General features: G+C 34.3%; 1 protein-coding gene across 1 annotated transcript in view; it reads right to left on the reverse strand.

Moving 5' to 3' along the window:
- The window catches only part of LOC138690926 (cilia- and flagella-associated protein 74-like), a 75,467-nt gene that overhangs the window by 23,463 nt on the left and 33,871 nt on the right, over window positions 1-18,133 (reverse strand). Inside the window, exons 13-16 of the mRNA XM_069816565.1 lie at window positions 17,034-17,302; window positions 15,166-15,285; window positions 12,740-13,080; window positions 8,868-9,177 (exon numbers count right to left, since the gene is read on the reverse strand). Of these exons, the coding sequence (XP_069672666.1) occupies window positions 8,868-9,177; window positions 12,740-13,080; window positions 15,166-15,285; window positions 17,034-17,302 (1,040 nt within the window). The remainder of the gene's footprint in view (window positions 1-8,867; window positions 9,178-12,739; window positions 13,081-15,165; window positions 15,286-17,033; window positions 17,303-18,133) is intronic.

The raw sequence follows: 18,133 nt of genomic DNA on the forward strand, positions 1-18,133 counted from the left end.
GAAGCAAGTAAGGAGATAGGTTTGGAAGTAAATTCCGAAAAGACAAAGTATATGATTATGTCTCGTGACAAGAATATTGTACGAAATGGAAATATAAAAATTGGAAATTTATCCTTTGAAGAGGTGGAAAAATTGAAATACCTGGGAGCAACAGTAACAAATATAAATGATACTCGGTAGGATATTAAACACAGAATAAATATGGGAAATGCCTGTTATTATTCGGTTGAGAAGCTTTTATCATCCAGTCTGCTGTCAAAAAATCTGAAAGTTAGAATTTATAAAACAGTTATATTACCGGTTGTTCTTTATGGTTGTGAAACTTGGACTCTCAATTTGAGAGAGGAACATAGGTTAAGGGTGTTTGAGAATAAGGTGCTTAGGAAAATATTTGGGGCTAAGAGGGATGAAGTTACAGGAAAATGGAGAAAATTACACAACACAGAACTGCACGCATTGTATTCTTCACCTGACATAATTAGAAACATTAAATCGCGACGTTTGAGATGGGCAGGGCATGTAGCACGTATGGGCGAATCCAGAAATGCATATAGAGTATTAGTTGGGAGGCCGGAGGGAAAAATACCTTTGAGGAGGGCGAGACGTAGATGGGAAGTTAATATTAAAATGGATTTGAGGGAGGTGGGATATGATGATAGAGACTGGATTGATCTTGCTCAGGATAGGGACCTATGTGAGGGCGGCAATGAACCTGCGGGCTCCTTAAAAATAAGTAAGTAAGTAAGTAAGTAAGTAAGTAAGTAAGTAAGTAAGTAAGTAAGTAAGTAAGTAAGTAAGTAAGTTTGCAATGTAATTTTCTTTTTCCACAGGACCAAATTTATTTACAATGTAAAATTGTTACCGCAAGAGGTGAAGTAGGCCTACTTTACAGGATGGAAGTGAAAAAACCTTGCAGATTGAAACGGACGATAGGGTACGCTTAAATGAATAGAAAACCTATATTACGTTTTGTGATTAAATGCATAGCTAATAAGAAAATTAAGTTGGAATTTCCAACAGTCTGACAACTTCGCCGCTAAAATTTCCTTTCGTATCACAATACAGATGTAAGAGGTCAACGAACTCAGAGTACGTGTACTGTCTCGCGCTCCCTTCTCTAGCAACAATGGGCGTTGTGGATTGTATTGTTCAGTGGTTTGAAATTAGTGGTTTTTAAATTAAATTTACACGAAAACCGCCATGTTACTGAAAAACGACGGAGAGATAAATGATCCTTTATTAGATTTTCTATCGATATGGACAAAAATCACGATCCAATTCGCAATAGTTACCGAGTAAGAAGGTCTTAAACATTTCAGAAAAAACTCATCATCAATTGAAAACGATGGTGACAACCTTCCATTTGATTATTAGTTCCGCCTCCAAAGAAAGCAATAGGGCAGGGAAGTCATGACGTCCGTCTTCTGCGATTTTAAGCGGATAATCATGATTGACTAGCTATCTAGCAAAGGGGAAAACAATAACCGGAGAATATTATTAAAATCTCCTGCAGCAATTGAAAGTGAAAATTCACGAGAAGAAGCCAGGTATGGCCAAGAAGAAAGTGTTGTTTCATCACGACAGTGCACCTGCCCACATGTCTGCAATAACGGTTGCTAAACTGCACCAACTACTGATCGAATTGTTGCCTTACCCCCTATACTTACCATATCTCACACCCTCAGACTTCTTTCTTTTCTCAAAGCTCAAAACTCACTTGGCTGGGAAGAAATTTTCGTTCATTGGCGATTTTCATTCTTAAATGAAAGTATAAACAATTTGAATAGGCTGCTTGCATTGACTTTCGAGGTTTGTCCTTCCCTATGGAAATTTACAAATAATTTAAGGTATCATATATATCGGATTTGTAAAATAAAATCATCCGCCATTCCATAAGGGTGACCACAAGGAACCAGAAAACAAATACATATATAAATGTCCATAAATAAAAGCTCACAACTAAAATGTCCGTAATCTGAAATGTTCATGAGAGACAAAGTCCACATGCAGATATGTCCACTGCAAATATTAGTTCAAAGCTGTTGCTTATCAAGACATTTAAAAAATCTAGAAGTTGATATTTAATAATGAAAAGCTGTTACTTAGTAATCCATTAAACATTTCAGTATGGCTGAAGTAATACTATCACAGAAAAAGAAAAATATATTAGTGAACAACAGTTATGCATACCACTTCCATTCTAGAAGCAAAAAATGAGGAAAACTGTATTGGAGGTATGCAGACAGGCAAACATGTAATGCAAGATGCGTGACAAATATTGATCTGAAACACATAGTTATTCTTAAGGACGGAAGTTTTCAGCACCTACATGAGGCGTATTGAAAAAATAGAAGATCTGAAAATGCATAGGGAATTTGTTGAAGAACCACAAAACAGACAAATTTTAATAGAAAGTAATTTTGTATATTTTCTGGACATTTATGTATTTATATATTTTGGACATAAAATTGCTGGATATTAAATCATGTTCACACCTTTGGAGTAATGGTTAGCGCGTCTGGCCGCAAAACCAGGTGGCCCGGGTTCGATTCCCGGTCGGGGCAAGTTACCTGGTTGAGGTTTTTTCCGGGGTTTTCCCTCAACTTAATCTGAGCAAATGGGTAACATTTGGTGGTGGACCCTGGACTCATTTCACCGGCATTATCACCTTCATCTCATTCAGACGCTAAATAACCTAAGATGTTGATAAAACGTCGTAAAATAACCTACTAAAATTAAAAATATATATATTAAATCAGGGTGGACATTTTCATTGTGGACATTTATTTCATGATATGGCAAGGTGGACATGATAGTTTATGGACATTTTCGTTGTGCACATTTATTTCATAATATGGCAAGGTGAACATGATAGTTTATGGACATTTTCGTTGTGGACATTTATTTCATATTGATGTCATGACAAGTTAGACATTATAGTTTATGGACATTTGTGTTGTGGACATATTGCAATGGACATTTTAACTGCTAACCTTTTATGACTACAATCTCCCCTCGAGTTATATGTCGGTCAGTCAACTCTATGTCCTATATCCCCGAGGCTCTGTGCCTGAATGCACCTAAAAAGTGCTTTTATGCATAGCTGTCCCTTTTAACGAATGTTGCTGCTCTTTTCTACACCCTTACAATAATAATCAGTGCATTGCTCTCTTTGTCGAGCGGTTGGTTTCGTGGTTAGAGGATAGCCTATTGGCGAGAAATACCCGGATGTTAATTCCGTACGAGCTATGACTCATGACCTCGTTGACGTGTTCAACTCACGAAGTGAACTCTACCGGCCTTGGCACCAGGATGGCGGACACAATGGGTGTTCGGTGGTATGCTAATTTATGCACTACTGTTATGCACTCTCACAGAATTACAGTGCAACAACTGCGAATCAACGAATGTCAAGACCTATGAAACATAGCTCGTATTTACATGTCTAATAATTTCAGCTTAGCTTTCAGTTTTGTGTTCCCTAGAAGAAAATGATGTTGTGGAAATCGTACTGAATCTTAGAACAGCTGACGTTTAAATAAATGAATGAATGAATGAATGAATGAATGAATGAATAAATATACAGATAAATAGACAAACAAATAAACTAAGAAGCAAATAAATAAACAAGTATACAAGTAAATAAATAATTACATAAATAAACAAACAAACAAACAAACAAATAAATAAATAAATATACAGATAAATAGACAAACAAATAAACTAAGAAGCAAATAAATAAACAAATATACAAGTAAATAAATAATTACATAAACAAACAAACAAATAAATAAATAAATAAACAAATAAACAAATAAACAAATAAATAAATAAACAAATAAATAAATAAATAAATAAATAAATAAATAAATAAATAAATAAATAAATAAATAAATAAATAAATAAATAAATAAATAAATGAGCGGCCGAACAAGCGAACGAACGAAATAAACGAACAAACAAAATAATGAATGAATGAATGATTGAATGAATGAATGAATAAATGAATGAATTAAGTGTATGATAAAATAATTAATAAAATAAGTAAATAGCTATTATAAATAATTAAGTTAATAAATGATTAAATATTTAAGTAATTAGTTAAGTAAAATAAATAAATAAATAAACAAACAAACAAATGAACGGCCGAACGAGCGAACGAACGAAATAAACGAACAAACAAAATAATGAATGAATGAATTAAGTGTCATAAAATAAATAATAAAATAAGTAAATATTATAAATAATTAAATTAATAGATAATTAAATGTTTAAGTAATTAGTTAATTAAGTAAAATAAATAAATAAACAAATAAATAAATAAACAAATAAATAAATAAATAAATAAATAAATAAATAAATGAGCGGCCGAACAAGCGAACGAACGAAATAAACGAACAAACAAAATAATGAATGAATGAATGAATGAATTAAGTGTATGATAAAATAATTAATAAAATAAGTAAATAGCTATTATAAATAATTAAGTTACTAAATAATTAAATATTTAAGTAATTAGTTAAGTAAAATAAATAACTAAATAAACAAACAAACAAATGAACGGCCGAACGAGCGAACGAACGAAATAAAGGAACAAACAAAATAATGAATGAATGAAGTAAGTGTCATAAAATAAATAATAAAATAAGTAAATATTATAAATAATTAAATTAATAGATAATTAAATGTTTAATTAGTTAATTAAGTAAAATAAATAAATAAATAAATAAATATTTAATTAGAAAAATAAATAAATAAATAGACAGATAAATAATCAAATAGATAAATAGACAGATAAATAGGTCAATAAATAGACAGGTAAATAAACAGACAAAAAATAAATAATAAATAAATAGGTAAGTACGAATAATTAGTATGGTGATTTCGTAGAAGTTGATCTTGAAGCCCTTCTGAATGATCTTCGTATTGAATGAAATGTTATGTTTTATTTAACGACGCTCGCAACTGCAGAGGTTATATCAGCGTCGCCGGCTGTGCTGGAATTTTGTCCCGCAGGAGTTCTTTTACATGCCAGTAAATCTACTGACATGAGCCTGTCGCATTTAAGCGCACTTAAATGCCATCGGCCTGGCCCGGGATCGAACCCGCAACCTTGGGCATAGAATGCCAGTGCTATACTAACTCGCCAACCAGGTCGACTAATGAATGAATGAATGAATGAAAACTTGCGATAGAAGTGTTTTAATTCTACTGTATACTGTGGTTATGTTATGTTATGCATTAGTAGAGATATTTCTTCTACAAGAAATTTGATTTTCAATTTATAGCCTATTTAAAATAAACATTTCTTTACGTTGTGTTCTTGTTAAGCGTTTTGATAATAAATTTTAGGTCCGGTTGAGATGTTTAAAATTAAAGAAGAATGCGTACAGTGTAATTGATTTCGTCGTTTATACTATTAGGGCCTATGCTACTTATTTACATACGCAACTTATTTCACTTTGCAACATCGAAACAACTCGCTCATCTTTAACACAACCTCACGTGTTATGACACCGCTTTGACTGACAAGCGATTTCTTGTGCATGGAATATGTTTGTCTTTTTCATTCTTGTATAGAGCATGCACAGTATACAGATATTCGCTCATCACTGCCTTAGACATGAGGCTACGATGCGTGGACTTTGAACTAAAGACAAATTTATTCGAGTTCTATTGGACGGAATTCAAAATTAATCGACGGTATCAAATTGTAAACTATTCCAGATATATCTTAAATCCTCCTGTGTAAAATATGGTAATTAATTTGTAAGTTTTGTCTACTTGGGACATTGTTTTGCATGCTGACAAAAATTTCAACATTTAAGTAAAAATGACGAATTGCATCACAATTAATTGAGCTGAATAATTAAGTTTCCCATTTCAAATGCTGTTAAGGCGATGCGCTACTGAAATTTCTAAAATCCACCATTTTTTAGCTAGAGAGTTGAAATTTTTATTGAATATGCATATCAATATCATAATCACACACTGTAAATTTTAACCTTTTCTCATTAATACTTAAAAAATATATTTATTATTATCGGTACTTTTTTAATTTTCAGAGTAAAAATTCTATTCCTAAAAAAAAAAAAAAAAAAAAAAAAATTAATCCAATTTTTTCTTAAAGGTAACACCACAGTCCAGTAAGCCTATATATAGTCACGAAACTCAATACGTAGTAAATATTCATCCATAGATAGTTGCCAACCACTAGGATCGCTAATATCGCCTCATTACAGACAATGCGAAATAGTACCGGCACAGTCTATTGTTCCTAGAACCCTCACAACTGAAGTTCCGTGACTGTCTGTATACCAGATTGTGGTAATACTGCATATTGTGCAATGGAGCATTAGCAATGCCCTACTCTTAATTTGTTCATTTGTAAAAAAAATATATATAATTTCTGCAATGTTCAAACGTTAATAAAAGATAATACAGTTTCACATGTAAATCTCTAGCAATAAAACTATGTTGAATACAGTCAAACAAATGCTCCATTTCACAACAGAAATAATAATGAGTAATTATGCCAAGTTTCATCACTGTAGCCTTAACCACTGAGAAATAATAAGAATATTTGTCGTTTTCGTTACATATAATTTAATTAATTATCTCTAATATTTTCAGTAACGCATCGTCTTAACACTTGATAGTCTGAATGTTTCAGAATCATAGATTTTTAATTCTAAATCAACTTCATTCTTGTGTCGATATTCTAACTCTGCTTCTAAATTAGAAACTCCTCAATAGAACCTTGGCTTTTGAAGACACAAGACATATGTACAGTTACCACGATGAAGTATAGTTCACAGGCAAACTGCCGTGAGAACCAGCAATAACGTCAATAAAATATGCCTCTATAATCTTTTATGCCGTGGAAACGTCCTTCTCAGCTTATAAAATATGTACTGAGAGAACATAACCCCAGGGATATTCTTTAACATTTTATGAAACTGAGCAATTGACCTGCATCTTCAGTGGCAGCAGTAGCATACAGTGAGATCGACTTTCTCAGCTTATAAAATATCGTCGTACTTATTTTTCACGAAATCGTATCTAACAATTTTGATTTTTGAGTTACGATCATCACTAAGGTTCTTATAACGAGATCCACAAACAACAGGTATAGTGTTCTTGTACAATACACCACTTGGATTTAATAACATGATAACAAAGTATTTATTTAAAGTAAGCAATTATCCACTTCTTTGCTACTGATTGAGGTTCTGGCTTATATGTAACGTCTATTATCAGTCAGTACATTTCACTTGATGATAGGCCTATGGGACACTAGCTGAAGAGTAGTATAAGACAAAGCTGTTCAAATCTACTGATTAAATACCTTGAGATGTACCCTCGGGGTAAAATGCGGGTTGTACTTCAGATCAAATAAAAAAAAAAAAGCAGTAGTGATGGTGACATAGGCTGTGTCTTCTTACATACGGCGAGTTGTTTTAATTTATGGCTACCTTACTTTTAAAGATTACATGACAAAACTTTTACAGCTTAAAAATAATAATCTATATATTGTTATTCAATTTTTTAATGTCAATCGAAATATGTTGTTGTTGTTTTCTAATGCCAGGCGTTTGACAAAAAAGTCATTTGACCTCTTGCACTCCAATATTTTTCAAAGATATTATCATGGTCAGCCACTGAAGCACAGATTTTGAGATGTTCTGAATCCATTTCTTGGAATCGAAATATTCAACTCTTTTATGGAATTAAAAAATATTTAATTTCTTTAGCTACAACGTCGCAACTTTCCCAAAAGTAACGTTTTAATAAACCTCTTCAAGTGATCTCCAATGATACCTTAGAAATGTCTTCGTGATAAATTATTATGATAAAAAAAAATTGAACAAATAATTTTAATTTTCCATAATAATTATTTGAATTATAGCATATGGATGAATAGGCCTAATTTTGTACACGGTTCATGTGTATGACATAGAAAGTTAAATATGGAATTACGAACAAATTTGAAGTTACTAATGTTTTCCGTCATACTGTTTTGCATGAAATGACACACTGTGCTCTATCATTAAGTTACCTCTGCTATCGTTCTACATTCTATTTACTAAACGAATAATTTTACTTAAGTCAGACCATGCACTCTTGATGAAGTGTTCAGTTGTAACCTTTTGAAACAAACTGCATACACGACATTATAATATAATCATAATATCCGAAAACTAATAGCACAAGCCCTTAGAAAAAGATCCTTCGAGGTCCATGAAGAGATACACTGCGTTGCGTCTGAAGGCGGCGGAATTAGAAGAGCGGACATCGTGGCTCTTGACAAGACTAATAGTAAAGGTTTTATACTGGACCCAACTGTTAGATTTGAGATGAGTCAGACCCAACCATCTGAGGTCAACAAAGAGAAACAACATATTTATGAGCCTACTATTCCGTATTTTCGTGAAAAATATCATATGGAATGCACCTGGGAAGTACATGGTTTAATGATCGGAGCGAGCGGCACCATCCCACGATCAACTGTAAACACAATAAAAAAATCTGGAATCCATGACATCATTCCAAAAATAATTACTTCTAGCATTAAAGGGTCTGTGGCAATTCTTAAAAATCATTTATACGGAATATCATAATCCCCCCCCCTCTTTCTATCCGTTAGTGTGTGAGTGTTACAATATATGTACAAATTTATTAATTCTTAAATTTAAGCTCCTAGTTCACATTTCAATTTGACTCATCTATTTTACTGTAATCGTTATTATTCTTATATGTGTATTATTCTGTGTTTTTGACAACCCAGGATGCCTGGGCAGACTATTTCTTGGAAATATATATATATATATATATATATATATATATATATATATATATGATCTCACCTCTGGTCCGCTCTTCTGGGGTGCGAACTTTACCGGGAGCGTCAGGATGTGCTCGGGGTCGAGGAAGGGCCCGCCCTTGCTCCAAGGCTGGGCTGGAGGACACGAGAAGGGTCCCAAGGGATTGAGCAAGCTTAAGGCCACCTTGATGCTGCGAGAGCTGATATTCTGCACGCGCAGAAGTCGGGTTGGGCGCGTGCCCAGAGCCACGGGCCCGAAGTCCAGATGCTGAGAGTCGCAGCGCAGCAAGAAGTCTGGACGCACCACGGGGCAGATGAGGGCGATGCGCACCGCGGTGGGACGGCAAGCGTGTCTGCACAAAACAAACGTGTCGTTTTTTCTGTTAAGGCTGGTTCACAATAAGCCGGCAACGGAAACGATAACGAGAACGAGAACGGAAATAAGGTTAACATGTATTTAAATGTGAGCATTCACAAATAACTATTGTGAATACTCACATTTAAATACATTTATTTTAACAATATTTCCGTTCTCGTTCTCGTTATCGTTTCCGTTCCAGGTTTATTCTGAACCAGCCTTTAGTTGTTTAACGACGGTGTATCAATTACTAGGTTATTTAGAGCGTTGGGATTCGTGATACCGACATTGTATTTAGCGAGATGAGGCCGAAGATTCTCCATAGACTACCTAACATTAGCGTTATGGTTTGAAAACCCTCGAAAAAAAAAAAAAACGCAACCAGGTAATCAGCCCAAGTGGGAATCGCAACTCCGGATCGCCAGGCAAGGCCTTAGCCGGTAAGGTACGTCGGTGGCCACAGAGTCGCCTAATTAGAGTTTATTCCTTTTTTTTGTAACATATTTATTTAGTTATATTTGATTTTCACGAGCCAGCTACTGTATTTTGACGTATAACGTCTATATTCGACTTATATTAATAGAAAACATTAAGTAGCCTATTTGGTGGAACGGAAATTACACCGGTCGCCATGCAAATCCTTACGGTACGTCATATCCACTAAACAGTGGCTAACGAGAAAGACAGCTTACGGTGCGACGTCACATTCTTAAACATAACATGGCCAACATTGAACAAGTTTATATAAATGCGCGTTCAACATGAGTTTAATATAGCAATTCCTTTGTTTGTTTTAGAACTTCGAACATATATTTATAGGTTTGTTCCAGCACGGTTCGGAATCGATTCTGAACTGCCTGCTCATGCGCAATAGCTCAATGTGCATTCCAACAAGACTAGAACTGATTCCGAACCAATACCGAATTCCCAGTTCCCTGTTCCCTGTTCCAACGTGTTTTAGAACTCGTTCGGAACGAGTGAATTTGGTTCTCGATTAAGAACTGTTGACGCATGCGCAGATCGTTTAATCTGAAGTTACTGTTAAAATGCTTCGAGATTAGGCAGGTTAAAATAAAAAAAATAGTCGATTATGAGTGATTTGGATGGTGATAGTGATATATTTTATGACGAATTAAGTTCGGAAGATGAATATAATTTTAATATGAGAAGAAATTCCGAAGGCCGTGAAGGAACAGTTTAAGAAACGTTTCAACAACGTAAAATCCCGAACTAGTTCTGAACCATACACAACTGGCGCATGCGTCGTAAGAAATTCGGTATTAGTTCGGAACGGGTTCTGAATTGCTTGCTGGAACAAACCTTGTATTAGGCGAACGTCACGATGGCCATGACTAGACCAAGATAAGCATGTGACTTCGGTTCGCGTCGTATTCTGTCTTTCTCGTTAGCCACGCACTGAGCTCAACGATGTGAACGAGTCCATTCCTATACACAAGGGAAGTTCGCGTATATACAGGCTGTTAACGAACTCATGTTACAAAGTTTCAGGGTAGAAAGTAGGTGCTACAAGGAACATATTTTGCTAATAAACCTGTGTTAGAAAATTCCTTCTTTCTCAGCTATAGCATGCGAAAAATCAATCCTAATGGGTAGGTCACCCATCGTTCACGACTTCAAAAGGTGCATGTCACTAAGGTTGACCTAGCGTTAAGACTACTCTCCATTAGAGTGCTTATATCGCAGAGTCATCAAAACGTGGGAAATCACATGACATGCCTAACGGGGCCATTTTCTTTAAACAGTTGTATATTACGCAGAAGTCCAATCCTGAACAGCAAAATTTTTCAGAAAATAGCTAAGACAGTCCAGTCACAGGCCTTTACAGAGGGACAAGCAGAAACGGGTGGGGAAACCGAGATGCAACATAACCACTCGGACGGACAGTAATCGGCGATCTATTTCAGACTGCTCGGAAAGTAAACATTGTGGGAATTGATGAGCGGGTTGTGGAGGAAGTACAAGTCCATTAGTCAGCGCTCGATTCACATGTTGAGTGGTTAGCGCATCATCCTGTAGTATAGCTTCCGTAATTTCTCATTGCAATCAGAAGCGAAACGGAGTACGCTTTTGCTGAATACACGAATATGCTTTTGATTTACGAGGAAGTTTGAAGAAATGGAAACGCTGCTTGCTTATTGTACAGTAGTGGCAAAAAAAAACCGGACCGACCCTTGTAGCCGATTTCAGAGCCTTGTTCACTCCAGAGCACGATAGACTGGTAACTAAGACTTTCGTGGTTCAAATCCTGCCTGGGAAGGAATTTTTTTTTTTTTTTTTGTTCCTTATTCAAATTTATTCCCAATACTTTTCGATTGCTGGTAAAATTCATGTTCTGGGAATAATAAATTAATTAAGTAGTAAAATATCACTGCAATCGAAAAGTATTGGGAATAAATTTGAATAAGGAACAAAAAAAGTTTCCTTCCCAGGCAGGATTCGAACCACGAAAGTCTTGGTTACCAGTCTATCGTGCTCTGGAGTGAACAAGGCTCTGAAATCAGCTACAAGGGTCGGTCCGGTTTTTTTGCCACTACTATACAAAAAAGAGGTAACCTGGTCGACGTATTCCAGCACACACAATGTTCGCTATATACTGGATGTTCAGTTCAAAACGTGCCATGGCTCGCTGTATGCCGTCATGTGGCTAGCCGATGAGCCTAGAAAATTCAATCTCCCTACACTTCCGCAGAGGCGTATTACCTATATGCCAGAGAAGTTGCCTAGCAAGTACTGCGTTCATTCTGAAGAGTACTTACCGATAAGTACGGTAACGCCGGTAGTGGCAGGAATGTGAACTGTTTGGAAACATGTATTGAGGTGAGTTTTTTCTTACTGTCGGGATATGGGGAGAGGATTAAGACGATTACTTACGTATTTGTTGACATTAACTTCGACGGTCAACATGGACACGGAACATTTGATTTGTATTGTGGAATGTTGCCGTACGCAATCGATAACAAATGCCCTGCGACGACTTGCCCGCGCAAAACACAGTTCGAAAGAGGTTATGGTAGCATACAGACCGTACAGACCGCCATCTGTTACTACGACGTTCAAGTTATACCGTAAACGTTCTCAAGTTCAGACTGAACGCCTTGATTAATAGGCAACTTCTCTGACATAAGAGCTGAAACTCGCTTCAAATCGCTGACTCACAACAGTAACGTCATGACACACTTTGAAATGAACATCCAGTAGAGTTGAGGCACAGTGTGTAAGAGAAGGGATACCGGTACAAGGGAGAACGTTCATGCTCCACGTTTTGAGGTGGTGCTGCACATATTTCAGAATGATCCCACCTATATCGACGGAGCAGTGTAATAACATTAATAGTTTGTGATTTGTCGTTCATCAATATTACGATATCTCCATACTTAAAGTGTGAGAGTGCGCCCAATACTTTTGGGACGGGAAACAAATTGTTCACCAGTTACCAGTCAAAATAACACAATGTCGCGGTATGACTTTTGTTGTAAGTTAAAGCGACAATAAATAATAATGCAATAAAAATAAGGTAGCAATAATGTGTCACCTACCCATCCAGAGGCTGCATGATGCATGTGACAGTTGAGTGAAAGGTGTAAGGTTCCAAAACTTCCAGCAGACTTTTCTCAGCTGGGAAAAGATCTTCAGGTTCAATTTCAAGGCTGTCCAGATCAATGGCATCTTCCTTATTTTCTATCTCCTTATGCTTTTTGTCATCATCTTTCTTCTCAGTTTTTCCCTTTTTGCCTTTCTTACTACTTTCACTTTTACTTCGTTTTTCTGATTTTGTCGTACTGCTTTTATCCTCTTTCTTATTCTTTCCCGTTTCTTTATATTTCTTTGTGTCCGTAACTTCTATATCTTTTCTTCCTTTCTCGCGAGCTTCTATGAGCTGTAAGCAGACAAATTGAGTGAATTAAAATATATTAGTAATGTTTACTAATTATTTGCAACACTATTTGTTAACATTAATATTACTAATTTGTTCTGTTAATGAAGGATGGAACATTTTACAGAATCAATATCAAGAACATAACACATGCTTTCTCATACATTTCATGCAACCCACAAGAATTCCACGCTTTTATCAGGTTACCAATTTTATTACATTCAAAGTTGTTTTTTTAATTATCATTCAAAAGGCATATATAAATGAAAAAAGAAATATTTTGTATTCAAACAAAACAAAACTTTCTTTTTGATATGAAACTCTATATTCGATCTGCAAGAGAAGAAAATTGTAACATTTTGACATGAAATATTGACTCTTTATGTTATTCGTGGTACCATGAAAATAGAATAAATTGTAAAATTAATTTCGTACCGCGTGAATTTCTATGGTAAGAAAAAGATGGTAATGAACTAATGACTATAATGATGATGATGATGGTGATGATGTTGATAATAATAATAATAATAATAATAATAATAATAATAATGCTACTTAAATGTATTATTATTACTATTATTATGCCATTATTATTATTATTATTATTATTATTATTATTACCATTATTATTATTATCATTATCTTTATTATTATCATTATTATTATTACCATTATTATTATCATTATCTTTATTATTATTATTATTATTATTATTATTATTATTATTATTATTATTATTATTATTATTATTATTATTGTTTTAAAACATCAGACCAGTTACATTGGCAAGGATCCTGAATTCTAGAAAACATAAATATCTGAGTGTTTGAAAAATAATAGGCCTAATTGATATAATTATTACAAATTTTGAAAAATGATAGCAAACTTCTATTTAAACTGCTGAATGATATAGTTATAAATTTTGAAAAATGATAAATTACAGGAGAATGTAGAAAGTTACACAACACAGAACTGGACGCATTGTATTCTTCACCTGACATAATTAGAAACATTAAATCCAGACGTTAGAGATGGGCAGGGCATGTAGCACGTATCCGGAAATGCATATAGAGTGTTAGTTGGGAGACCAGAGGAGGGAAAGACCTTTGGGGGGGGGTCGAGACATAGATGGGAAGATAATATTAAAATGGATTTGAGGGAGGTAGGATATGATGATAGAGGGTGGATTAATCTTGCACAGGATAGTCCCGATGGCGGGCTTACAGTATGTGAGGGCGGCAATGAACCTGCGGTTTCCTTAAAAGCCATTTGTAATTAAGTATGTAAATAAGATAGCAAACTTCTGTTAAAACTGAACATTTTGAATCATGCTCATAAAACATTAATCAAATACACTACATATTATTACAATAATGATACATATGTAATAATAATAATAATAATAATAATAATAATAATAATAATAATAATAATAATGGTAATAATAATAATAATAATAAAAAAAAATAATAATAATAATAATAGGGCCTAATAAATAAAATGTATAGCTCTATCACTATCAAATTAAAATATTGTGATTTAAAATAAAGGTACTAATTCAAAACTCTAAAGGAATCTTTAATGATGCCTATGATACATTTTTTCCACAGTTTGGTGTTTAATACCAAAAGTTTTTAATATGTCCCATGTAAATTTGGATGTATTACCTCTACTACCAAAAAGCAGTCCCATGACTGACCACTAATTACAAGGTACACCATAACGGATGCTCAAGTCACAAATATTATGGCTCATAAATATCTTTCTTTTCCAAGTCAACTTCCCTCCTGGTCAATTGTTTCGAAATGAATTGCAGAATAGAGAACTACAGCTTTGCGTTTCTTCGGATGAATAGCTATAATATCATTATCATTATGATTATCATCATCATCATCATCATCATTATCATTATTATTATTATTATTATTATTATTATTATTATTATTATTATTATTATTATTATTATTATTATTATTATTTTAAAGTGAGAATCATCAACAATTTAAAATATCAATACATCTATTATAATGATTCATTTAACATCATTTAACGTCATTTTAAGTTCATACTGAAATCTCTTGCATTTACCTGTGTAGCTTGTTTCTCCTCCTGTCCCTGGTAGATTCTCGCACTTTTCAGAACACGAGCTTTATGATGTATATCTTCGTCTTTCAGCTGTGGTCGAAATATAAGTGTTATCTTTGCCTCCTGTAGATATAAATAAATTTCAGTTCATCTACTAACTATAAAATATACATAATCGTTAAAAATTTGGGAATATAGCTCAAAGTATATATATACAGGGTGTTTCAAGCTTAGCTTCATAATAAACCTGCAGTTTATGGAGAAAATTATTTATTAATTTTAATAGAATTTATATTTACGCATTAAATATTGCGATGCGGCAGCCCAGGATGATTTGTGATGCAGCAGTAAACAAGAAGCCTGCACACACCAGCTTCCAAGCAGACTGGTTTCTTCTGTGTAATCCACCCCGCAGACTTTCCATCCCTTTTACTAAGCTACCCTAGTCGCAAGGCTCGCAAAGAAGCTAGCTTTAACATTTAAAATAAGTAGTTTCCGAGTTATCCCTTTTCGTCAGTTGCGTTCAGTTGAAGTGTTAGTGTGCATTGTGGTTGATATAATAAATAATGAGCGAAATAACAGTTTCTGACACTAATTTACTTGAATTTTTTTAGGACAATTGTATTATCAAGACCGACTTACGAACAGAAGTGTGATTTAAAAAACAAATGACCGACTCCCTTGCTGTCAATGAAGGACACAACCAAAAGACAGACGCATACTTACATAATGATACTAATATTGTGATTTCTCTAAGTATGACAGGAAGTGAGCTAATGTTATACGTGTACGTGTCTATTTGTTAAGAGATATGTGTAAACCGTGAAATCATATTTTATTACATATCATTTGAGGTCATGCCTTATTGGTGTTACTTACGATGTTCCAACCAATCTTCGACTGCTGACTTGAAATTGACTACTATTTATTTTAAGACTGTACGAGTATTTTTGTAATACGTTTTCTCATATTGCATGAAAGACAACTTGAGTTAGCTTCCCCTGCTCAAAATTTCATGCTACGCCACTGATATATACATATACACATATATAACTTCAGTGATTTGTATATTAAAGGATGATGGACAAAAATCTTGTTTCTATATAACAAAATACATTCCGTAAAGTGGGGTGACTTTGAACGCCGAGGTGACTTTGAAGAGTAATTTAGCGCCTTTCTAAATTAAATGCTGCACCCAATTGCGAAAAAACTGTTTAAGTTGTCAATAAATTAGTTCAGTTTTTTCGTAATTGGGTACAGCATTTAATTTAGAAAGGCGCTAAATTACTGTTCAAAGTCACCTCGGCGTTCAAAGTCACCCCACTTTACGGTTCCACATTAGATACTGTACGAAATTTTCGCAATATTATTCTGGACTGAAAATAAAACATTAGCTTGCTCTAAAAATTAAATTTGTTTCAATAAAGGAAATGTCATTCTTCTTGAGGTTGACTTTGTAACATTTGTTATTAAAATATAAAACTTTAATCCTTTGTAACTCATGTGAGGTTATGGACAGAGAACACCTCCGGAAATACCCAGCTCTGCGGAGTTCCTCAGAGTCATTAAGATACTGGGAAACTAGTTCGAAAGTGTTGTAATTAATGGGATAATGATTTTTATTTTTTATTCAATTGTAATCTGCCGTTAGATTAAATAAATAAATAACAATAATTCATTTAGTTGTATACAATGTTCTAAAATATTTCATACAATTTCTTTAACTTCTGTACAGTACCAAGAAAAGCTGCATTACTAATTCAGATTAGGACAAGTACTTCTACTATGATGAAATTCACTATCATCGTGCTTAAAACAGAAATATCAAGGTATTCAGAACTACTGTGGTATTTTTTAAACATATTTCCTACCTGACCACTCAGGAGAACTCCTGTATGAGGTGCAACCGTTACTTGATCACACGAAGACTTGAACTCAAACTTCGTTGGTGCCACGGCTTCCTGAGTTTTCTTGAGTCCACAGTAGCATGAGGGGACTTCAGTTGTACGCAGCCTCACGACTGCTAAGGAGAATCCCCCACATGAAGTGGGTGGGAACTGAACCATGTTGGTGGACAACTGACAGGGCGGTTGGACAACACGGGCCACACATTGGACTATGTTTTGCAACATTCTGTTGTCTGCACACAGCACAATAATCACGATAGCCAGTTTTTCAATATTTGTACGATGTTAGGCTAATTATAATGAAGAAGACTAAGTTGTTGATGTGATGATGGTGGTTATAGTGTTTCTGTTAGGGTTGCAGCTGTCCCGAACAAATAGGATAGGGCATTCTGTGTTTGAGACTGTTAAAGCTTTTCCCTTATTGACCTCATATAGAACGTCCAAAATCCCGTATTTACGGATTAATAAAGAATGGCCATTTTTCATAATTTTCTTTCAACATTCCATGTCTTTTCTTTATGGATATCATATGTTTAATAACCAAATTACAGATAAAATGAAAGAATGTCAAGTGACAAGTAATGCATACGGCATAGAATACACTGAGAACAATTTTTCAAACATTTGATAAACTAAATTTAACTTGTGTTGAATTTTGAAAATTTGAACAGATTGCAGATTCTTTGAAATTCACAGATGTTTGTCCATATTTCAATACAGATTGTATCTATAAAGAATTTTCAAAATTTAAAGAAGATTTAATTAAATAATTGATTAAATGGCGATCTTACTAGTATTAATTGTGTAAGCATGTGCGGTTTACAGCTGTTTTGGTGCTTCTTCACACCATCCTCAGAACCTACTCTGAGTAGGCTCTGAGGATGGTGTGAAGAAGCACCGAAACAGCTGTAAGCCGCACATGCTTAAACAATTAATACTAGTAAGATCGCAATTTAATCAATTATCTATAATCTTCATCTTACTATGTTTGGTGACGTATACACGTCCGTTGATGTGACATATTAATGAATTTAAACATCGTAAGATGAAGATTACATTTGTAA

The sequence above is a fragment of the Periplaneta americana genome, chromosome 1 (genome assembly GCF_040183065.1).
Source record: "Periplaneta americana isolate PAMFEO1 chromosome 1, P.americana_PAMFEO1_priV1, whole genome shotgun sequence".
Lineage (NCBI taxonomy): Eukaryota > Metazoa > Arthropoda > Insecta > Blattodea > Blattidae > Periplaneta > Periplaneta americana.